This window comes from Microchirus variegatus (genome assembly GCF_963457635.1).
Source record: "Microchirus variegatus genome assembly, chromosome: 9".
NCBI lineage: Eukaryota > Metazoa > Chordata > Actinopteri > Pleuronectiformes > Soleidae > Microchirus > Microchirus variegatus.
In genome coordinates, this window is record NC_139810.1 from 15,099,680 (window position 1) to 15,123,528 (window position 23,849).

At 40.3% G+C, this 23,849-nt stretch overlaps 3 protein-coding genes across 3 annotated transcripts in view; 1 reads left to right on the forward strand and 2 right to left on the reverse strand.

Moving 5' to 3' along the window:
• Positions 1-102: 102 nt before the first annotated feature.
• cUnh1orf174 (chromosome Un C1orf174 homolog) lies at positions 103-4,721 on the reverse strand. Its single transcript, XM_083895252.1, has 4 exons — positions 4,572-4,721; positions 2,757-2,828; positions 2,233-2,604; positions 103-1,764 (listed from the first exon to the last, which is right to left on the reverse strand). Exons 1-4 carry the CDS (start codon positions 4,647-4,649, stop codon positions 1,630-1,632), a joined length of 657 nt encoding a protein of 218 aa, XP_083751378.1. The 5' UTR covers positions 4,650-4,721; the 3' UTR covers positions 103-1,629.
• A 1,567-nt stretch (positions 4,722-6,288) lies between these two features.
• b3gnt7l (UDP-GlcNAc:betaGal beta-1,3-N-acetylglucosaminyltransferase 7, like) lies at positions 6,289-7,524 on the forward strand (the record flags this gene model as incomplete). Its single annotated transcript, XM_083895426.1, has 1 exon — positions 6,289-7,524. The coding sequence occupies one exon, from the start codon at positions 6,289-6,291 to the stop codon at positions 7,522-7,524; it is 1,236 nt and encodes a 411-aa protein (XP_083751552.1).
• Positions 7,525-10,004: 2,480 nt separating this feature from the next.
• The window catches only part of cep104 (centrosomal protein 104), a gene marked incomplete at its 3' end in the record, with an annotated part of 30,475 nt that continues 16,630 nt past the window's right edge, over positions 10,005-23,849 (reverse strand). The window contains exons 15-23 of the mRNA XM_083894719.1: positions 21,094-21,294; positions 18,053-18,151; positions 16,986-17,076; positions 16,165-16,225; positions 15,867-15,975; positions 14,902-15,040; positions 14,222-14,289; positions 11,670-11,757; positions 10,005-10,135 (exon numbers count right to left, since the gene is read on the reverse strand). Coding sequence (XP_083750845.1) covers positions 10,005-10,135; positions 11,670-11,757; positions 14,222-14,289; positions 14,902-15,040; positions 15,867-15,975; positions 16,165-16,225; positions 16,986-17,076; positions 18,053-18,151; positions 21,094-21,294 — 987 coding nt within the window. The remainder of the gene's footprint in view (positions 10,136-11,669; positions 11,758-14,221; positions 14,290-14,901; positions 15,041-15,866; positions 15,976-16,164; positions 16,226-16,985; positions 17,077-18,052; positions 18,152-21,093; positions 21,295-23,849) is intronic.

The following is a 23,849-nucleotide window of genomic DNA, read 5'->3' on the forward strand; positions in this document are numbered from 1 at the left end:
ACTCCTTTTCCTAAACTCAGTATAACGATCTGCGTCTGAACAAGAACTCTGCACACAGGAGGAATTACACCGACTTGAAATCATGAAAAACATTTATTTGTTCTTTATGTTGGCACAGTGATGTAAAATGGCACAATCTGATTACAATGACTGCTTACTGTGCAAGGCATTTTGCTCAGTCAAAAAGTTGCATAGACGAATATGAAAATCACTTTTGCATAAATGACAGTAAAAATATAGATACCAGGATAATATATATACAAAATCTGTATCAGACATCTCTATTGCAGTTACTGTAAACCTCTGATTCATTTGATTTGATTTTTATATAATGCGTTTTTGTATGTAACTTTGTCATTGTTGCAAATATTAGCCAGATAATTCACATAGCACAGGTCAGATAATTAGCTGCAATGATATGTATATATTATATAGACGGATGTATTTGTGCTAAGAAGCTGCCAAAAAAGAAACTGCGCACACAAAGATACATTAAGGAGGATAATAACAGTTGAATAATGAGCCTTAAACAGAACAGAACGAAAGACTTAACATTCAACTTTGAGAATGAATGTGTTAATAAATTATGACTTTTTTAAACCTTTTAATTTGGCTTGTTCTCTCTTCCCTCATTCCGTTAACAGACTGAAACATCTTGTTATGCTGCTTTAATCCACATGAGTTTGACATTCAACTGCTTTTAAGATGCAGATTTGTGAGAAATAATTATTAAGTTCAATCTGTAATTTTCAATTAAATAATGACGCAGGACGTTACATGGAATATGGATGGTTCTGATACCTAAAATACAATGCTGGTATCAGTCCAACTTTCCTAAACGTACGTTCCAGAAACAGTTCTTGACAGTGACGACTGTGGCCACAACTGACCTGCAGCCTCGTCTCGATGCTCGCACTTTAAGGGGCTTGCAACAACTGTGAGATTAAAAAACATTGATGCATTTACTAATTCTACATTTTGCCCCTTTAAGCAACTTAGCTGTTAATGCATTTACCACCTAGCTATAAGCAGCCATTTCAGTAACATAATGCTCCATCTGTGTAGAAGATGAGTGCAGATGTGACAGTGTCTCTTTACAGCACGTAGCATTTACGTCATTATAAGAGTTTTCAGATCGTATTGGATTTGACTTTTTTTCTTTCTCTGATATACAGTACTGTGATTTTCAACAGTACTGGACTGACTGTTGGATTACGAGTATGGGATCGGCCCAATCCTAACATGGACTCATCTAAAGTGCCTTCAACACACCCTCAGTGGTGTGAGCCCAAATTTAGCAATAAATAATCAAACAAATACAACTGCATTGGGTCTTTTTCTACAAATAATTGAAAACATTTAGTGCTCAACCGAGTGTATCTGTATAGAGAGCAATTTGACATTTCTTGTGCAAATGGACGGACATTTCAAATGATGGACAATGTAGTTAGGCTCTAATCACAAATCATTTCAGCACATGGTGCCGTGGAATCCTCCCACATAATGTGACAAGGATTGGTTAGATAAAGAGTCTGGATGGTTTCATTTGGCCGCCGTTTTAAGTGCTGAAGGGTTTATGTCCTCCCCCGACATTACTTTTGAGTCCACCGCAGTCATCAGTTCAGTTCACTAAATGTCTCCCGTGAAGTTCTGTGGTGTAGTGCTGAAGCCCACCTCGTCTTCATCGCTGTCCTCTGGTGCATAAAAATGTCGCCTCCTGTTCTCCTTCTGGACAGAAGAGGCTGACGATCCCTGAGGAAAGTCCTGGAATACACATAAAAAGTCCATTCTCCAGTTAATGTCATAATGTTCAACCATAGGACACAAGTCATACACGTTGAGTTGTCAGATGTCATGTAGTGGGGATAAGTCCTTGAGATTTTCATATTTCAGTTAAGAAGTGCTGCACTTCCTGTTATTGTGGCATTCTCTCTTTACATGTATATGTATCCTTTGTTTAACACGAACAGCAGCTGACCAAAATATCTCATTGTCAATTTGTGCTTCTGTTCTGGGGGTTTTTTTTGTGTCATTTTACACAAACAATTAGAAAAGTCAACTTTTACAATTCTGCCAAAATATAACACTGGTAGAACATATGCAATACCTGGAAAATACATGCAAACCCTGCCTCGAGCTGGTTTTCAGAGAGATCAAATGACCGCAACTATTTCTTGACTTAACTTAATTTCAGTCACAGGATGTGCCTTAATTTAGCCTTAAACATCTCACCTGTACAATATCCAAATTTCCAAAGAACTGCTCGACAGGAAGAATTTGATTGCTGTCATCATCTGGGAAAAGGTGCTTGCTAGTTTCTTCATAATCCATCTCCTCACAAGCTGGTTTGTCCTGGATGTCAGTCGTGCTGCAGCTGTCCAGGTCCAGCCTCGTCCTCAGCTCGTTCTCTTTGCCCTCTTGTCCTTCAGGCTCCGGTGATGCCGAGCATCTTCTTCGGCCCGTGTACTGGTAACATTCACAGCTGATGCCAGAGTTTCTCCTCAGCGGAATGGCTGCTTTGCTGTAACCACCGACTAATGAAGTGCTCTCTGTTGTCATGTGCGTCTTTGATTTTTTCATGTAGCTCCTCTTGGTAGCAGAAGCCTGGGACATAATGTTAATTAACAAAGGTGAGGATGATGTTGTACTTAACAAAATTACTGAGATATAATCATTGATTCTTTGCATTTACTCAACCGTACAATGCACAGGCATATGTGAACATTACAGTTACAGACAGCAGCACTAACACAAACCTTTCTGGAGTTTTTAACTGCAGAGCTGCTCTTCCTTTTTCTGGAAGATGAGCTGTCCAGTTGACCTGACATCTGCAAAGCAACAATGTGGTTTTTCAATCCCTTATGGTAGAGTTGGGAAATAGTTGAAATGAAAGGCTTTCACACGAGTGATACTGGACCGAGGGTGACCGGTTACTGTTGGACAAGTAAGTGTAAATAGTTTGCTGGTCTTCTAAATCAGGATTGTTTGAGCTTGTTGCGTGTCAGACCGTTTCATTAATGTCATCTTGTCGATAAATTAAGAGAAAATAAAAAAATGTTGTCTTATTTAAGTGGAGTACCATAACATAGGCTTCTGTACCTGGTCTAATTGCTTGGTTGAGTTTCACCTCCTTGTCTTGTATAAAGCCATGCTCTGTAATCAGCCTCCTGTTTACAGTGGCAGCTGAACAGTCACATGCTACAGATATTTGCATGTGTTGATATTGAACAGATTACTTCTGATAGAGAGCTGAAATCTTCCTGAGGACGCAAATCATTTTAATCTGAAATTACAGAAATGGAGGGGGAGCATGAACATAGGGTGAATTCCAATTCCTTGCTTAACCCTCAATCTTAACCCTCAATCTCAAAAATGTGCGCTCCCACTAGTGCAAGTGCTGTCCCGATTCTCAGAAAAATTAAGTTGAGGGCCAAGTTTAAGGACTGTATCGCCCTCAATATTGAGATTTTCCGAGACCACCCTTGGGAGCAAGGGCTACCCAGAATGCATTGCGTGTTTTCACATAAGAAAGATGGCGTCAAAAGCAGTGAAGCGAGTGCGTTTTAAATAAATTAAGTATTTCTTTGTTAATAGAGATATAAAAATTATGAAAACCATTGTATTATCTTAGTTAAGGCCCATATTATGGATTACTGACGTCATTGTTGCGTAACATTTATTTTTATTTTACGGGCTTTTGTCAAAAGTCAGCCGGTGCGCACACGCGATCGTTTTCTATAGTTTACTTTTCAATAAGCCGTGGTGTGCGGTAACTGTCAGCTGAATATGTCCGTGGTTGTGGTATTTGTATGAGTATCATCTTATTACTAACTGACAACCTAATAACTTGACCGAAATAAAATAATAAATAAATAATCGTGACGTAAATGTGTTCTTCTTCTTCTTTTTTGGAGTTGACAGACTGGACGCAGCTTTTGCGTTATTCTGCCCCCCGCAGTCTGAAGACGTATCAGCATTTAAGGGGTGTCCCATTTCTAAGTGACAAAATAACCCTCAACACTTGGTTTTGAGGGCCAGTTAAGATTAAGGGTTGAGTTTGAGGGTTAAGATTGAATTGGTCCATAGTCTGAAACCTGTCAGGGCTGTGCGCAGCCCCCCGCTGTCTGGAATCCCCGCTACGCCCCTGTTAATCCTCCCCTCGCCAAACTCTTCCCTAAAAAGTTGTCGATACACGTTACAAACTTAGCACAACTCAAGTCAGTCTTCAAATTCTGAAATTCCGTCCAGAAAACGCTACAGTACAGTATTTTATAACTTCTTATATTGCGCGGAATTGAAGTCATTAAAAGAGTATACGTAAATTTACTGGTTTTCACAACAGCGGGTGTCCCTATAATAATCCCTAAATAAATCGATTTTACTTGTGGTATCGGCGAATGTGCTTCGTCACTTTGGTCATGTTATGTAGAGATTAGCGCCCCCTGACTGTCCATACGATTAAATGTTCATGTTCAGCTACGACCTGCAACAGTTCTAAATTATCAATAAAGGGACACAAAGTAAACACAAGCTAACAATGCTAACAACGTCTAGCTCAGCTCAACGCTTACCTCGTGTGCAAATTGCCGGGAGTATTTCTTCACTTTTTTTGGTGACTCCTGCGATAAAGTTTCGACTTTATGGTCCATGGTGAGTTTAAACGGCAAACTCGGCCCAGTTATCTCCACTCAAACACGGTTATGTCCATGATGTGTGGCGTCGTTAGCTCTGGCGAAGCCGCTTTGCTGTATTTCCTGTTGCTGTTGTTGCTGCTGCTGCTCGGGTTCACACGGAGGTCAGGGAGCGTTTACGGTCGCCCTGCCCTCAAACTTACAAATACTATCACATGCCGTGAACAAACCGTCACATATACTGTTACATACCGTGAATAAACACATGATATACTGTCACTGTGCTGCTGCTGTCATTGTATTATTATTACTCAGAACACACAGGGAAAAATAAGGTAATAAAGTTAAACTGCACCTCTACCTATAAAGCACTTTCGTGATTATTTTTAAATGCTCTTTAATTATTATTTGCTAATTTAAATACATTATTCATCTCAACAACAAGAAATCGTTTTCCTGTGTTCATTTTTCCCCTGTTATTTTTGATTGATTGGTGTTGTATTCATATACTTGTTATGTTTCATTTAGTATTCCTTTCTTCGTTTGTTTTTGAGACGAGGACTATGATGCCTTTTATCTCGTGCAGAAACAACAAAACGTAAAAATAAGAGGAAAAATAAAAACACATTTATGACATGTTTTCATCGCTGCAAGTAAAGACATTTATTTTGAAGGTGAACTTTGCTTGTTCCGCTTTACGTCCTCTGCTGACGTCGTCGAGTTTAGTTTCAATCGAGTGTTTTTTCATGGGGTGAGTGGGAGAGTGTATTTACGCAAATTGTCCACAAGATTGCGCCATGTGTCTTCCTTGCTCTTCTCACAAACGTGACGTTTTTCTTTAACTTCCTTGATGTGGTTTCCATGGGATATCAGTACTGTCGTTTTGTTTCACTTAATATATATATATAATATATATAATAAAACAGCTCAGGTTTTAGTATTTGTTATGTATAAGCTTTAGTCCAGGTTATATTTAAAGTGTGACGTGTGAAATTAATTAGGAATAAGTTGACCGAATATTCAGTATTGGTACACAACACTTAAACATAATAATGAATTATTCACTAATCACAGGCTGTAAACTTTACTGCCTGTTTTACTGCTTTGTTGATCATGCTTAATGTGTTATAGTTCACAATGTCTGTGTGTTATGTGTTTGCGGTGTGTGTATGTGTGTTGTTTTATAAATGAATTTGGCGCATCCAGTATTTGTATGTCGTATGTCGCTGATGTCATGTGACTAACATGTAAATCATGTTTTACATTTGCTACCCCACAAAAAAGTCAAACGTCCTAAATATCAATAATGCAGTTGATGTGTGTGTAATACACATGAAGAGGATTAGGGCCACGTGTATGTTGGTGTTGTGGGTTTGTCCTGAAGCATATTTACGCACACACACTCTGTGAAGACATAGCCGGGGGAAACGAGTCATACTTAGCGTGCCGTAATATGGAAAAGAGGCCCCGGGGCCACTCGGGTGTCAGCGCGTTGATGTAGAGAAGGACGCGCAGGACGCAGGACAGAATGCGCAGAGACACTGTGGTGGAGGTGCAGCGCTGCTCCGCTCAAACTCGGAGCTGTGGAACAGTATGAAGACAGAGGTTCCAGCATCTGAGGACACAGAGGGCGCCGCGCTGACAGCTCACAGCTGACATGGATTACTGTTTTCGGAGAAAGCGGCTGGGTCTGCTGAAGTCACTGCTCAGTGTGTCTCTGGTCTTTGCTTCTTTTCTCATGATCCACAAACTGAAGCTGGCGGAGAAAGACGGGGTTGGAGCGAAGCAGGCGAGGAGCAATGACTGGTGTGGCCCCGAGTGCTTTTCATTCAAACAGGGCGCGGAGAAAAGTGACCCGGTCAGCTCAGCCTCTCCCGTGCGTAACACCGATTTGGATGCGCACCGGGTTTCCAACGGGACACCGGCTTCATGGGACGCGCAGGTTCTCAACTGCAGCGAGGACGCGTCGATCAGGACTAAGGACTGGTTCCGGCGCCTGGACTCGAGGTTTCACCAGTTTGTACTGCACAGACACTGCAGATACTTTCCAATGCTCATCAACCACCCGGAGAAATGCGCAGGCGGAGACGCGCACCTCCTCATTGTGGTCAAGTCCGTCATCGAGCAGCACGACCGGCGGGAGGCTGTGCGTAAAACCTGGGGCAAGGAGCAAACCATAGACGGGAAAATAATCAAAACTTTGTTTCTTTTGGGAAGAGCCACGACTGGTAAGGACAACAAGAACCTCCAGAAACTGATCGAGTTCGAGGACCACATCTACGGGGACATTCTGCAGTGGGATTTCATGGACACCTTCTTCAACCTGACGCTGAAAGAGGTCAACTTTCTCAAGTGGTTCCACATCTATTGCCCCAATGTCCAGTTCGTATTCAAGGGAGACGACGACATATTTGTGAACACCATCAACCTGCTGGAGCTCATCAGCTTCGAAGTGGAGGAGGACAACGTGGAGGACATGTTTGTGGGGGACACCATCACCATGGCGACCCCGATCCGAAACCGCCAGAGCAAGTATTACATTCCCAAAGAGCTTTATGACAAGCCGTATCCGCCGTATGTCGGCGGTGGGGGGTTCCTGATGTCCTCACAGATGACCAGGCAGCTGTTCGTGGCCTCAGAGCAGCAGCAGTTATACCCCATCGATGACGTGTTTTTGGGAATGTGTCTGCAGAGTCTTCACCTGAGTCCACAGACGCACCCGGGCTTTAGGACCTTCGGCATCACCAGGCGCCGGGTGAGCCGCATGAACAGCGAGCCCTGCTTATATAAAAACCTCATCGTGGTGCACAAACTGAGCCCAGATGAACTTCTCAGGATGTGGAGATCCGTCCACGACGAGGACCTGATTTGTGCGCACAGGACAGTGATGTGACTTCACAAAGCCAAACACCGTGAGACAAAGCTCAGCTGACTATCGTGTATTGATCAAGCATTTTTTTTAAGGTGATTCAGGTGGGATTTTCTCTCCACGACTGTTGCTTATTTTTTTTTTACCGTGATTTTACATTTTCGTGAAACCACTCCAGGTTCTTCGGCTTCTGATTCTTGGTGCCATTTCAAGTCTCATTATTCCAGTGTTTTGACATGACACACTAATTATTGTAATATTAAAAAAAGAAAAGAAATGGGGGGCAAAAAGGGAAGACTTGACTATTTAGAAGTTGTTGATTTTATTGTGACTTCAGGATTCCAAAGTGACTGTCAAGGTGAACCACAAACACATTTAGTCATGGTGTAGTGATCCGCTTTGCAGGGTAAATTGTAAAACAAACAAACAAACATAAATTTAAGTTAATATATTGTTTTATTTTGCCTTTTATTTCTTGTATATTTTTGAAAAGACAGGTCATCAATAAAACAACAAAAACAAAGAGGCGCAAAAGTCTGTCAAAGTGTAAATTTATGATTTGCGAGGATTTTTTGGGGTCAAACATAAATACATCATGAAAGTTGTGTGGTTATATTGTCAGCAAGTACAGGTTCCAATCTTTAAACAAACTAAACTCCGCTCCGCAGACAAAATGCTGATATTATGTCTTTAAATACTGTGTTTCATCTTATTGCTGAAACAAAGGATTTGACAAGAGGTAAACACTCATATATCATAAGAAATCAGCCTAATGATGCTTTATTTGAACACATACAGATTTGCAGAAACAAATAGTTAGCATTTCTCGTCAGAAAACACTATAAACAATAAACACATCCACTGTTGTAACAGACCTCAGCTAATAAGCACATCAAAGCCAATGGGGTTTGATCTTCACAATTGAAATTTCTCTTTTCTGTATTGGCTACAGTGAAATAGTTTTAATTTTTGACCACTAATACAGCACTTAGTGCTGTCATATAGGATAATATAGATTTGTTTTCACGCTATCATTACACCATGTGTATTAAAAAGTCAGACACACCACCAAAATGGGTTTAAAGATATGTTGGCTGTCAATAAACCAAAAGTATTATGATATACAATCATTATAATACTGTTGTAATATAGTAGTAATAACCCTGATATACAACTCTTAGTGTTCAGAGATTAGATTGTGGTTAAATACGATAAATAAGGGCTTCAACAATCATCATGTCATAACCAGTGGAAAAAAGTACATCCATTTACATCCCGTTTCTTTTTTACATATATTATTCACATATTTGCATTGAACCACATCTACTTTGTGTCCCTCACTGCACTATTAAAAGTACAGACATTCAGAGGAAGAATACATGAAGTCTAATCTGTGCTTTAATTCAGCAGCAAAACATCATCCCTTTGGCAAATTGCTGCTTTATTCTTGAATAAACTGAACGGAGAAAAAAAAAAGAAAAGACAAAGTGTGGAAGTGACAGCAGGTCAATGACAGCCTTGGGTCTGAAACAGTGTCTGCTAGAATTTCACAGAGGGAAAGAAAGTCTTCTGCTTGTAACAAGAGCGCTGCCTCATTCCTCCTCTTCTCTCATTGCCACTTCAACAAGGAGAGGAGTGTTTGCACTTATCAGTCTTGAGTCATTGTCTTCACCTTCTAGAGACTCTGTGATTGATTAGCAATTCACTCAAGCATTGGTTGACTCTACACTGGTCGTCTATAGGAAGCTCTTAAACCTACAACCTTGACAAAAGACGCAACACAGTGATGATGAGTGTGACTGCACGGCAAAAAAAAAAACAGCCTGTGAAGTCCCTTCATTTCTTTAGTTTGTCTGCATTTTCAAGTCGGAGAAAATAACTTTTAGTGATGTCATACACACTATCTCATGCACGATATAGTGCTGATAACCGATTTGTCCATATGTCACGAGTGCTTGGGCCGATAACCGATACTAATACTACTGTCGTAGTCATGAGTCATATCATATCAGCAGTTCTTGGTGTGTTTGCCGAAATTCCGATAACAAAATCTGTGGATACCTAATATTGCCCTGAATGCTGGGACAGAAAGGCCACGCTGCAAACTGACGGTGTGTATATATATATATTTGGCAGATGGACAGGATAAAAGAAAAACATGAAGATCACATCGTGCCACTGGAAACACACTCAGATATCCGTCTGGGAGTTAAATGTCAAGTCAGTTTGTTTAGTTGAGGTTTAAACAAAAGACTCTGTTGAGACCAACCGTCTCTTCTCTGTGTGGATTCTCTGTCATCGACCAATACGGTACGTTTCATTTAATCTAATTAAAAAAAAATGTACAGTGTAAACACATATAAATGCGTCATTGTGACACTGTGTTCTAAAAATCCTATTGCATGTCAATGAATATGTTACAATAATATGCTATTTGAAAAGTGCCTATATGCAGGAACATGGTGGGGATGGTGGGGACGGGAGTTTGGTGGTTACTTCAGGGATCATCTCTTCCCCGGCATATGTCCTCTGTTCCCAGGTGCCAGTGCTGGGATTCGACTGCCTCTGCCTGTAGATCTGCCTCTGAGTCCAACTGACCAGGCCTGCTGTAGCTTAGCTACACCAACAGTCTTGCCTGGACACACACACGCACGACAGTGAGGAAAATTCTGTTTGCTGACATACAAAAAGAGTTAAGCAGCCTGCATTTGCCTGTGATGCGACTATAAACAGTTCCATGATATCAGTCATATCAGATGATTGTTTACAGTAGGTTGAAGCCATTGTCTGGCAAAACAACTACTGATGGAACACTGAACAGGTCAAGATGCCATACGATACTGTCCCAATACCAAACCTGTTCTCTATTTTCTAAATATAAACACAACTGGTTGCGTTTCTTAGAGGATATTATTTGTTGTGTTCTCATCTATCTATACAGCAAGTTGCATCTGTGTGTGTATCTCGCTGACCGTTAGTCACATCGCCCTAAGACGTTAGTTATGGGTTCCCATTTACAAGTAATAAAATTAAAGAAGCTAATTTCAAGTTCATTTACAAAACCTACTTAACTCCATCAAAAATGCATAAAATATCAAAGGACATCTCAGCATTATGTCAGAGATGTAAAAAGGTGGAAGGGACTGCAATCTTTTAAATAGTTATTGGAGCTCAATCCACTCTTTTACTCAGTCAGTTATGGACATACAATTTGATTTGAGCAGCAGTTTATATTTATTAAATGATACACATAATTTACAGTTAGATCATAAAAAATGCAGGATACTCATCTTGATTACTTATTTTGCAAAGAAATGCATACTTTTGTTTTGGAAGAATGATTCCCCTCCATCTTTCAAGATTTTCCTTGATCAACTGTCCTCATTCTTGCCCTTAGAAAAACTGACTTTGGAGAAATGCAATCGTGGACATCTTTTTAAAGAATTTTGGTGCTCTATACTTTTGGGAATGTCGAAAGCATGATCTTGAATATTGAAAAATTATCAATGAACTTGTATGTCAAGAGTTGTATATACGCTGTCCTTTTATTGTTATTTAGGGTATCATATCAGCTTGCCGATGTTTATATAGCTGCCCCATGTACTTTTTTTTTTTTTTTTACCTTTAATCTTTTTTTTAATTACGATTATTTATTCTTATTTTATATATATTTTGTATTATTATTATTATTCTAAATATTTCTTTCTTCCTTTTTTGATGGTTTATACCTCTAAGGGTGGGGGGTGGGAATAATACCCAAAAGAAAAAAGAAAATTGTAAACTGTAAGACCGAGGATTAGTATCTTCATATGTTATCCGAATCATTTTCTTTATGAGAAATAAAAAGATATTTAAAAAAAAAAAGAATAATGTCAGAGGAGAGGCCATCTGCCAGAACAATATTATCACTACTTACAGAGAGCAGCGCTCTTGACTGTAACCTGATTCAGTTTGCAACTTCATAATAACAACCACTATCATCACTATCAAGCTCGCACCTTTCATCAGGCACTATTATCACATGCCTCCTTCTGTGCTCTGAGGCAGGAAGCCATAGTGGAAAATCAGCAACGTAAAATTACACCAACAAGCACGGGCACTTTCTACAGTGCTCACACATTTAGAATTGGAAAAGGTAGGTGTCAACAGAGAGGGTATGAATGCTTTACCTTGTGCAGGCTGAGTTCTCTGGGACACCACAGTTCTGCGTGAGTTTTGTTTACAGCCGTCCCTGCCCATGAGGTGAGCCTTCCAGGCCTGGAACAGGGACAAAGTAGCTCAGTGAGTTCATTCCTCTCGCCGGTTCCCTCTTCACTGAGACAACCATGGATGGCTGTAGGTCCAGTCAATGCCCACACGGCTGCCCTCCCTCCCACTAACACTGCACTCTTTCATGGGGTCTACGCTCAGAGCTCTGGCAGCGAGAGTGTGACTTTCTGCTCGTTTCTTCTTCACTAAATTTCAAGGATGTGTGCGGTGACAGGACTGCATGTTATGAATTTGAGTCTGAAAAAGAACACAGATGGACTACATCCAACACATTACATGGCATATAAGTCGACTGGTGAAAACCTGTGACTGAAAAGTTCAGTGTAAACTATCAATAATGGGATGTGAAAGTTGTTTTTTTAGGGTCACTTATTTTCTTTAACTTTAAAGTTTTGAGTAAGACAAAAATACACAGATCTGCCACAACAGTGAAACCAGTTTAAAGGAGTCATATTATACCCTATTTCTCCAAGTTAACCTAGTTCCCTGGTGTCCTAATGAACATGTCACGTGACATATTTTGGTCAAAATACCATATACCACAGCAGTTCAATCACCCTGCCAAAACAGCCCTGTTCAGAACACCCGGTATAGTAGTATCTCTAAAAAAAAAGTAAAACGAAACTTAAGGGACAGGCAATGACATCAGCCACAGAGGCTACTGGGAGCTAACAGCGGTTAGCATTTGGAAAAGTGATCATTTGGAGGCTCTAGCAGGCACATTACCGTCATATATAACATGTATCGACTGGACAGATAAATGCTCTGAGGCTGGAAGATTGTGTAGGACTCTGTGCTGCACTGTGGAGCCAAGAGAAGAACTTTTTGCGGACTTCAGGTTTTCGGATACTGTTGCCCTCGCCTGCACTCTCACATGTTTTATGGACAAAGCGGAGCTCCGCGAGACAACAATTCCAGGAATTTAGCGCGGAAGACATCGCATGTTTCATTTCCTGTATTTAGACTGAGGAGGACCACAAAAACATGAGCGAGTCATCTTTTTTCACACTTTGCCGACTGATAGGACCTCCAGAGTCCCAACTATAAGTATTAAAATGATTAAAAAGTTGATTTAGCATAATATGTGACGAGATAACGAGACAGCAGAAGAGCCTTCAGATGTGACAAAACTTCATGAAGCAAGGCCAGTGATTATACACATATTCAAACCTACTTGCAGGTAATATATTCAATCTCTGCCATTAAAACCCCCCTAAATATTACACAATGGGCTTTAATGATGTGCCTCTGTATTTCTCATATGTGATGTGTGATAAGGAAATCACTAAAAACCATAAAACAATCTTGTAAATTATCTTGTCTGTCCGTCTATGATTTAACATCAAAATGGGAACGTGTAATGTTGTTGTTGCTACTTGTGACTCAACGCTTTCTAATATGGCCGACATCTGACCACAGCTTAGTCACAGGTGATGTCACAGGTGTCAGGGTATCAAATGGCAGAAGGAAAGCACCTGCTGTGACATCACTGCTTGGCTGTTTCGATGTTTTGGTCAATACCAGTTCATCTATATTTTAGTACTTTCATGTGAGAAATCAGGTAGACTTTTATCAAATGATCACACGCACGCACGCACGCACGCACGCACGCACGCACGCACGCACGCACGCACGCACGCACGCACACACACACCAGAACCCAGTCAGAAGAGATGGTTTAATTCTCTGTCAGACAAAAAGACGCTGAGACACTGAGGATTAGTGATGAATGAGCAGACTGAGGAGAGCTGAAATGTGAGCACTGGTAAAGTATGCCACATAAGAATTCAGCTATTCTTACATTGCACATAAACATGTAACATTAGAATACATTAAAATCAAATTCACTGACAACTGTTATTCTAATGTTACTAATTTCAATGGCATCTCTTCATTCTTATGTTTTCTGTGTTGACTAATAACACGACTGATGAGAGCAGATGAACTGATTAAAATCTGCCACTATAGCTGGAACTAAATTAAAACTTATTTTAGTCCAGTGCTTATAATGTGTTTAATGTGTAATGTGTATGTATGTTTGACTTATTTATAGCTAATAAGACATGTTGTTGTTGCTCCTTACACTAATAGGAATGTGAAGAATGCAATGGCATTGACTTCATCTTGAGACGAATGAAACAGCTCATTAAGAACAAAGGCTTCTTCTTTTCCTTTGAAGTCTGTAAGAAAGAGCAATGATGGCGGTGTTTTACCTCAACACCTGTTTGCTCCTCAAGTCTAACATTAGAGGCTGTTCAGTTTCTGTGTTGATATAAAAGAGGGGAAAGAGAAAACGGACACTGGGTAAAGCTATACATAAATGTGTAGCTATTACATACCGCAAGCCCCAGATTTGTTTTCTCTGACTGCATACAACCACAGTTTCATGTAGAAACACATTGATGAGGGTGACAAAACTGGAAAGTCTGGACACTCTATATTGTCATCTTACCTCTTCTCCAGGAGTGAAGTTGTTGTGACACAAAGGACAGTGGTTGGAAGCATTACTAGAGTTGGAAGCTGAAACAGAAACAGGACACCTTTAAGCAGCTTGTTATATACCATGCAGGAAAAAACCCACACATGTGAAGGAGAATATCATTTAATATACCTGCTTCAAGGTATATTATGAAGAACTATCTCAACTTACAATTCAAGTCTAAGGTAATGCCATACGTTCACTAGTGTCGATTATTATCTGGCTTTGTATTATGAGACGTGTGAAAACAGCGTGTTCTCTCTCTGGTTAGTTGGTCCAATGAGAGCAAAGTGCAAACAAAACCAAAACAAAATAAAGCGAAGTCAGCATTGAGACAGCAAATAGTGGTAACAGAAGCCGACCAGATTATGGTAGACATTATTCTCTGTTCATATTTTCCATGTTTTATAAAAGGTTTTAGTTGCAGCCACAACATTATTAACAGTTGTACTTATGAAGTGTTTTAAAATAAACATAATTAAAAGTGTTTTGAACACATTCTGCAATTATGTTGTAGAACGACAAAAAAAAGACAGAGAATCGAACCTTCTTGCTGTGAGGCAACAGTGCTAACCACAAATCTGCCGTGCCTCTTAAAACATTTCTGTTTGTTTACAACATTTCAGAAACGCAGCACAGAAAGAGAAACTCACATTTGCAGGAAGGACCCTGAACATGTCGAGCCAGATCTTCTGTGGCCACGGCCTCCGAACAGCGTGGACACTGGCTGAACTTTGGACTGCTCTCACAGTCACCCAGCAGGTGCTCCGTGAGGCTGGCTATCTCGACGATCTGCGAACACAGAGTGACAGAGCTGTACGTGATATCGTCATACTCTATTCATTGAGGTTGGTGGTCAAAGAAAGCCAAATGCTCTTGAAAGTAGAGATATTATAGCCTGTTTCTCCAAGTTAAACTGTTCCCTGGTGTCCTAATGAACATGTCTGTGACATGCTTTAGTCAAAATACCTTAAGGATAAAGCACCACAGCAGTTCAATTTCCCCTGCCAAAACAGCCCTGTTCAAAACGCTCGGTTTTGAGTGCCTGTCTCTTTAAATGCAAATGAGACACAGGAAACTACGTCAGCGTCACTGAGGCTCTGGAAGGTAACAGCAGTTAACACTTGGAAAAGCGATCATTTGCCGACTCTAGCCGGCACATTGCTGTCATATATAAAAAGTATCCACTGGACAGATAAATCCTCTGAGGCTGGAAGTTTGTGTAGAACTCTGTGCTGCACTGTGCAGCCAAGAATAGAACACTTTGCGGACTTCCGCTCTTCCAGATACAATTGCCCTCGCCTAAACTCTGTCGTATTTTAGGGATAAAGCGGAGCTCCGCGAGACAACAATTCCAGGAATGTCTCATTGTGACGTAAAAATTAGTGTGGAAGTCAACATCGCATGTTTTATCTCATGTACTGAGACTGTGGCGGAATACAAAAACATGAGTCATGAGTGAGTCATTTTTTTCACACTATGCCTACTCATAGGGCCTCCAGAGTCCAAAATATAAGTATTAAAATGATTAAAAAGTTGATTTTGCATAATATGTCTCCTTTAACTGCTGAAGAGGATTGTGAGAAGTGAATAAACCTCTTTAAATGAATCTGTCTACCTGTCTACATTCACCGCAGTGTCTCAGCATGGGGCAGTGCTTCCAGTAATGAAGGTCCAGTCCATCTTCTGTGAACGACTCGTCCTTTTTACCGCAGAATATGCACAAGCTGAAACACATGATTATAAATGCCATCAGATCATTTTCCTTTCAACAAATAATCCCAGAGTCACAATGACAGAAGCAAATATGATAATAAAAACATCAGCTGGAAAATTAGCAGACACACAAAAAACCCACAAAGCACTAAAGTAGGTCATGGCTACTTTGATAAAGCGTCACATCGCATCTTACTCACTTGTCCTGATAGCTGACAGACTGTTGGACATCGACTGGGTTCTGGGGAAGTTGGCTTACAGCTGGAAAGAGAAAGACACAATCGTTGTACTCATATTAGTCACCACCATGTAAATAATCAACCAGGAGAGAGCCATCACTCTTGGATGAAAATAAATTGTAACAATTGACATTACAGTTCAGTAATAACATATTAATAGTATTTTAATTATGTCTTCATGGGGAGGTAATTTTAGGGGAACACAGTCTTATTTCTAATGTAATTTCCACCTTGGTAATAATGGCAATAAAAAATAATATTACAGTAGTGCCATATTATTTCCAAAGTTATGAATATACTGTATGTGTGTGTACCCTGTCTTTTGTGTGGAATTTTGACTCGAGTGACCCGCGAACCCTAGAGGAATGGTAGACAATGGATGGATGAACAGAATCGTATAAAATGTTTGTGGATCAAATATTATGAAACGATCCTGCTTTATGCCCCTTGGAGTGCAGAGGGTGTTTGTCTGATAGTGAATCTGACACTGAGTTACAGGTGACTGGAAAATCCCCACTGCTAAGAGGTGCTCAGTGAGTCTCGGTCTCGGTCACTCAAAACACGCTTCCAGCGGTGGAGAGACAAAGGTGAAGATGCTACTGCTTCGACATGTAAAAAAATAAAAGAGTCTGGGACAACGAGCCTCACACGGAACAAGAAGGTGATGCAAGAGGAGACAAGGAAAGCCACTGGCGAATTAAATAGCAGATTTGCTCCTGACTAACCTGAGTGCTAAAGAATAATGCTTCTGTATACTGTTTCCTATTTATACATGCACATACTTGCTTTGGCATCTCTTTGGGACTCATGTGTCTCTTCTTTGGGGGCATCCTTCTTGGCCATTTGTCCTTTGGTGCACTCACTGTCTCTCTCCTTCACAGACAAACAGAGATGTAGAAAAACAAAGTGTCAAACAGGGACACTGTCACACAAGGGAATCTTAAAGAAATGACTTAAGAGTTACTTCAGATATTCAGTCATTTTGATTAAAAGTGAACTCATGTCTGTGTGAATTCATTACAATTAATTAGTAATCTGTTACAAGGCATGATGTAATTGCAGTAGTATTGTGTCGGTCATGAATGATTCGTTTGAAAGAACGAATCATTCATTTTGAGTGAACGAACTGACTGGAATCACTTCATGAACTGATTCGCTCCTTTCTTAGTTCAGTTGAGCTCAGCAGCGATCGTGGCGGCCGGGAGTGGAACTGCCGAGCGGGGGGGGAGTGACTAGTAAGAAGAACTGTGTCTGCCCTGCTGCTGTGATTCGTTCGTGCTGTCAGTCACTGACTCAGTCATGATTCGCGAACGAACTGAGACAGAGAACTGGAGAACTGTGGCTGAGGACATGAATCTCGTTCGCGCTGTCACTCACTCTCTGACCCGCGCACGTACTGACACACACTGAACTGTGGCTGTGGACGTGAATCTCTTTTGCATTGCGAAAGAACTGACACACAGAGAACTGGTGAACTGTGGCTGTGGATGTGAATCCCGTTCGCATCGCGAACGAACTGACACACAGAGAACTGGAGCACTGTGGCTGTGGACGTGAATCTCGTTTGCATTGCGAACGAACCGACACACAGAGAACTGGTGAACTGTGGCTGAGGACATGAATCTCGTTCGCGCTGTCACTCACTCTCTGACCCGCGGCGCCAACGTACTGCACTCAGGGAGGACGTGAGTCACGTAGCAGGGCACTGGGCTACTGCTAAGCACTGAAGTATTCGGTGAACGAATCTTTTGAACAAATCATTTTAATGAACGGATTCTAGTGATTCAGTACACTCAAATGAACTGCCGATCCCATCACTAAATTGCAGTGTGATGACAACTGCACTTACTGTGATCCCTTTCAAGGCAGCCAGCTGCTCCTGAAGGGAGTGGATCTCCTCCTTCTCCTTTTGGCCCTGATGCTGCTGACCACCTCCCTCCTTCAAAGTCTGCGTCTGTGTGAAAACAAATAGGATGTTAGCCACTCGTAATTGATTTAACTTTTCCCCCCTCAAACTATCATGCTGCAGTGATGTGATGTGGTTGTGTTGGCAGCAACATTCACAGCACCAGGACTATTACGCACCGGGAAATGAAGGTCTCTAATAACTCCAGGAAATTAAGCTCAGTGTCAAGTGCATGAGTCAAAAACATTGAAAAAAAAAACCCAGTAACATAATACTTGAAAAACAGGCTGTTGCATTGTGTTGGAAAACTAAACTTTACCACATTTGCCTTTAATTCCAGTGCACATTCACAAAATAAGTCAAGTCAAAATACAACTGAGGTTGAACACAGTGCTGTTTATGATCACATCACTAAAACAGCAAAAAACCTAAAACAATATGGCAGCAGAAAATATGATTACCACATGGTACCATTTGCTATACACAACACAAGAAATTACAAAAATGGAGTGAAAAAGTAGGGTTTTAAAGAAGATTTTAAAATCTCATGAGTCTGGGCACATCTGATGTCTCAGGGCAGTCTATTCCAAAGCCGAGGAACTTCCACCACAAACGCTCAGTCACCTCTAGCCTTCAGTTAAACAGAGGTCATCTGTTTAAGATAAACCGTGTGCGTGGGTTTCCTCCCACAGTCCAAAAACATGCAGATTTGGGGATTAGGTAAATTGGACGGTCTAAATTGACCATCAGAGTGGATGATTGTATCTGTACACTGTACGCCAAAACATCCAGACACAACAGTTTTTTCAACCGCCCACAGACTTTATAGTTACAATATTGCACTTTATATTTATATTTATATTCCTGTACACTTGAAAACTATATTTATATATTTATAATAGATAGGACCTCTGTACAATGTCCCTATTCATTTTTATACCACTCTTTTTAACTTATTGTTCTTTGTTGTCCTTGTTCTTTCGAGTTGAATGTTTGTTATGTTATATTTATGTTTAATGTACAGCGTGTGCTAAGAAATTCCTTGTATGTGTTCTCATACTTGGCCTATAAAGCTGATTCTGATTCATGTGGCCCTGTGATGGTTTACCCCACCTTTAACCAGTATGTGAAGGAAAAAAGGGTAGAAGATGGATGGACGGAAGACTGTGCTGGTTTTGGCAAATGAGGCAGAGGAGATGATTTACCGTCTGTGCAACATAAAACCCCTCCTCCTCTTCCTTGTTACTGTCAGCTATAATAAAGACATGATGTCATGTACTCTAGTCTGAAGAGTTGAACTCTTTTCAGCAAGAGGATCGTCCCATCTGCCATATCTGACAGTTTCTCTGTCCATCGACCAGATGCTCCTCTCAGACTACAATCTGTTTGAATAAAATTAAGTTGATGTACAGTTATAACCATCTGCCTCTCTTCTATTAGCTTCTGTTCCGATTCCCGCTATTTTCTACATTTTACGTTTCTGTATTTATGCGTGACTGCTTTGTAAATTTGACGTTTTGTTTGTAATCTGTTGAACTTGTTTCTGTACATGTGACCCCTACTGTACGTCTTTCTGTCCTGGGAGAGGGATCCCTCCTCTGTGTCTTTTCCTGAGATTTCCCTCAGTTTTTCCAGCACAAGGGTTTTTGTGGAATTTTTTCTCACTCGACTAAGGACAGAGGGTGTCACTTGCTGAACAGACTTTAAAGCCCTTTGAGACAAATTGTATTTGCGATGTTAATGCTCTATAAATAGACTATTTGTACACAACCATCTGTCTGAATATAAATAAAGACAATTATACAAATGCAAACCAAATGCATTTTATAGGGGATATTTGTGATTTGCTTTTTAAAGTGAATATGTCAAGTTTCAGTGGGCCTACAGGAGAGAATGGCTGCTAACCTTGCGAATGAGAGCCTCAGCAGACCCTGCTCTGCTGGATTATATACCAGGGGACCTGGTGCGCCGGCAAGCACGTAAAAGAGGCAGGAGGAATGGTATTCAGCACATAGTTACCCCCTGCCTTCATTAATCTTCAGTAATGCTCGATCTTTGAGGAATAAGTTGGAAGAGCTTCGCTTGCACACACACGGGTCTGCCACGAGTCCAGATAAACAAGGTGTGTACCAATGATCTCAAACCTCAAATGTTTAAAGTTAAAACTGTTTACGGAGGGAGTATGGGAACACCTTTATTTGAGCTGTGTCCATCCCACCCAGTGGGAACGCATTGAAAGCTGCTTCAAGAATCGCGGACCAAAAAAGGTTGTTAAGATCTGTCCAATTAAGAACTGCATTAGACGGAAAAAAACAAGCCTTCCGGAATAATGACGCTCACAAAAAGAACTAAAGGGAAGCATGTGAACAACACAGTCAATGGGTTGAAGACGCTTTTTCAAGAAAGGACGCACATTTTGAAGGACTTAAGGAGCAAACGCCTTTTCCGCATCGAGAAATAGAAGTCCACCTGGCAGGCCTGTCTTTTTGGCATCAGCGATGTCATGCATGCCGACGGACATTGTCTGATGCAAATCGTCCTTTAAGGAAACAGTACATTTTAGGGCGGTAACTTGAACAATTCTGGGGGTCCTTGCCAGGCTTATGAAGCACGAAAATAAGTGCTGTGTATTATTAATGTTGACTCTTTTCGTGACCAGTCCTTTCACCGGACAGGTCATGACGTTTCAAAGTAGACGACTTGGTTTACTGCTATCAGTGTAATATCTATGTTTGGTGATGTGCATCACAAATTCCAGCATGTTGAATTTGCACTTCAGTGCATGGTTTCGCTCTGTATATGCATGTCTATGTGTGGGTGTGTGTTTGTTTGTATTGTGGAAATGTGATTTAGGTTTTATGTGTACCCATGCTACCAACCTCTCGCTTTCCCAAGATGATTTTCTCAACTCTGGCGACAATAAAGGCTTATCTTATCTTTTATAAAAGATACATTTGCAGGAGAGGAAGAAAAGCCCTTCTTGCCTGAGTCTCTACCAGCTTCCCGTCAATCTTTGCAAAGCCATCAAAGAGAGTTTTGTAGAGGAAGTTCTTCCGTGTTGCTGAGTCATTGGGCGGAAGGTAGCTGAGAGCAGCACTTCCGTGCTGCTGGTACATGGACAAGATAATGCGCACTGCCGGCTCTCGGACCTCTGCTGCACTGTGCTCCAGCGCTGCTGTACAGAACTGAAAGGGGAAAACAGGTTTTCTATTAATGCGTGAATATATAGCAGGATTTTCAGAGTGACTCCAGTCCAAATCTATGGTCTGAGCAATGGAAGTTATTCAGAGACACCAAAAAGGGTTTGATTGCTTTCAAATCCTGTGTGCATATGTACATATATTATGATTACTCCTTGTATTTAAACACCACAGCGATATTCTTAAGTAGGTCCAACAGGAGATATTTCACACATATTTCACCAAATACTTAATCATGTCACTGGCTCCAAGTCTATTTTTGATTACATTTTAAAGTCTTAATGATTTCTTTTAAGGCTCATAAGAGGCGAGCACCAGAATACTGATACTCCTGACCCCAACAAGCCTAATTGCAATCTGAGATCCTCCAATAGGTCATTACTCGCCACTCCTTGGTCAAACCTTAAAAGAACCTGCTGAAAGAGATCAGGGAAGCAAATACAATGTCTTCTTTGAAGTCACCATTTGAGACGGGAATATAGGCTTTTCTGTAGTGTCTCCTAAGGTGCATGCATAGCAGCTTCTATATTAATTTTATAGTATGTGATTATAGATGTTTTTTTTATTACCTTTTATTTGAATTAATTTTTTTGTCTTTGCAACTTATTGTGCTAAGTTTATTCTCCATTAAACCTACAGTATGTAATTTCTGCGACTAGGGATCTCTCAGTCAAAACAATAACAAAAGACCCGGTTGGGACGCAGCACGGGATCATGGGAATTGTTGTTTTGTAGTCTTGTTTGGTTCCCCTGTGCATTTGTGCATTTGAGTTTTAACAGAGACGGATAAAGCTAATGACGTAATTTAAAAGCGACCACAATCAAAAGATTCATTATATGTGAATATGTATTTATGTGGAGAGTTACATGTTACTCAACAAAACATGTAACCGTCATCATTTTTAGATATTTGAATGCAGAAATGTTACTTATTACATCTTTAAATGTTCTGTAACTTAAATGTATTATTATTGTTGTAATTTATATTTACTGCGTTAACAGATGTTGTTTTAATGCCTTAACAACAGCATATTGGAGAAATATTGCAGTTCTGGAGAACAACCTTCAGTGCATGATTTTTGACAAACAAACTAATATATTTAAGTTTAGTGAAGCACGGTTTAGTAGTTATAGTTATTTCTGCAGTTTAGTTTCACATGCCCAACACTGTTGAGGAGGTCCTTACATTGAAGTGCATATGACTTAAAAAGAGCCCATTATCCAACCGTGAAAAGAGTCACAATACAATGGCAATCAGCCAGGGGAGGACATATATATCCAGAGGTAAACTGTGCACAAAGGCCACCCATCTCTCGCTTAACAGTCCCTGAGAAAGCTTTCTATTATTCGCTGTTCTTTGTTGAACAATTCTCATTTCAATTACAAGAAATTCAATCAGCCCCCTTTTTTCACTCAGGCTTCTGCTCTCTCTGGATCACCCAGGTAACTGAGGAGGAAATGGGAAAAATGTTCAAACTATAGCTGAGCTAACACGACAGATCTGTCAACAGGAGCTATAACAGATTCTCATAGCTATTTTAGGTGTGGGATCAAAGGGATTTAGTGACTTTACATGGTACTTGTGTGTATTAAATTAATTTAAAAAAAATGAATTATCAGGGTCTGAACACCAGACCAAAGCCAGGGTGATGAAAGATAATAATTGATAAGCAGATAATAATCCTGTTCCTTTAACCATCATGCAACCTTTACAAAAATATGTTTACACTCCCTAAATACTGCTACTAAACTTTATATATTTGCATCACACAAACGCACGCGCACACGCACACATATATTTTTTAAGGGTGAGGGTGATTTGTTTCTTTAACCACCAGTTTCGAAACACAATTACAGTTTTTTATACTACACAATAACTAAATACTTTGGAGGTATAACATAGTCTGGGATATGTCACAAATAACCAACAATATTGTTAATTTATTTATAATTTTACTCCCTCTCACCACCTTAACTGCCATAAATGTCCCCTCCATATAAACCGCAATTAAACATCTGCCGTCATTTTTTTCACCTTAAATTAGTTGATTTTTAAAATGTCATTTAATACGCAACAAATTTGAGAATAATATTAAATGCAAAATGTTATGGTTTAATGATGATGAAAAATTGTTGGGTTAAGGTTAGACGACAACTCCAAGGTTCTCAAAATGTTTTGGATCCTTGTTGTTGTCACCGTGGTGGCTGATAACGGCTGAGTAATGTGTGAAGTGGGTGAAGTGAAGAAAAAATAAACACTGCAATAAACTATTTAGTGACAGGTATCTCAACAGAAAGCAATGACCCTCAGTGAGCACTTAGAACCAACGTACTATGACTGGTCAGGGGGCAGATTCTCCCTTTGCTCTGCCACAGTTCTTCGTGTCATGGAGTTCACCAAAAATTGGAGTCATTTGTTTTTGGTTCTTCTCCATGTTGACATTACTGAATCACATAATTTCTGCAGAATTTCTACAGTTACTGTTTAGTGTTATGGGGCCCAAGTGCCAGGAAAACTAATCCCACACCATTACACCACC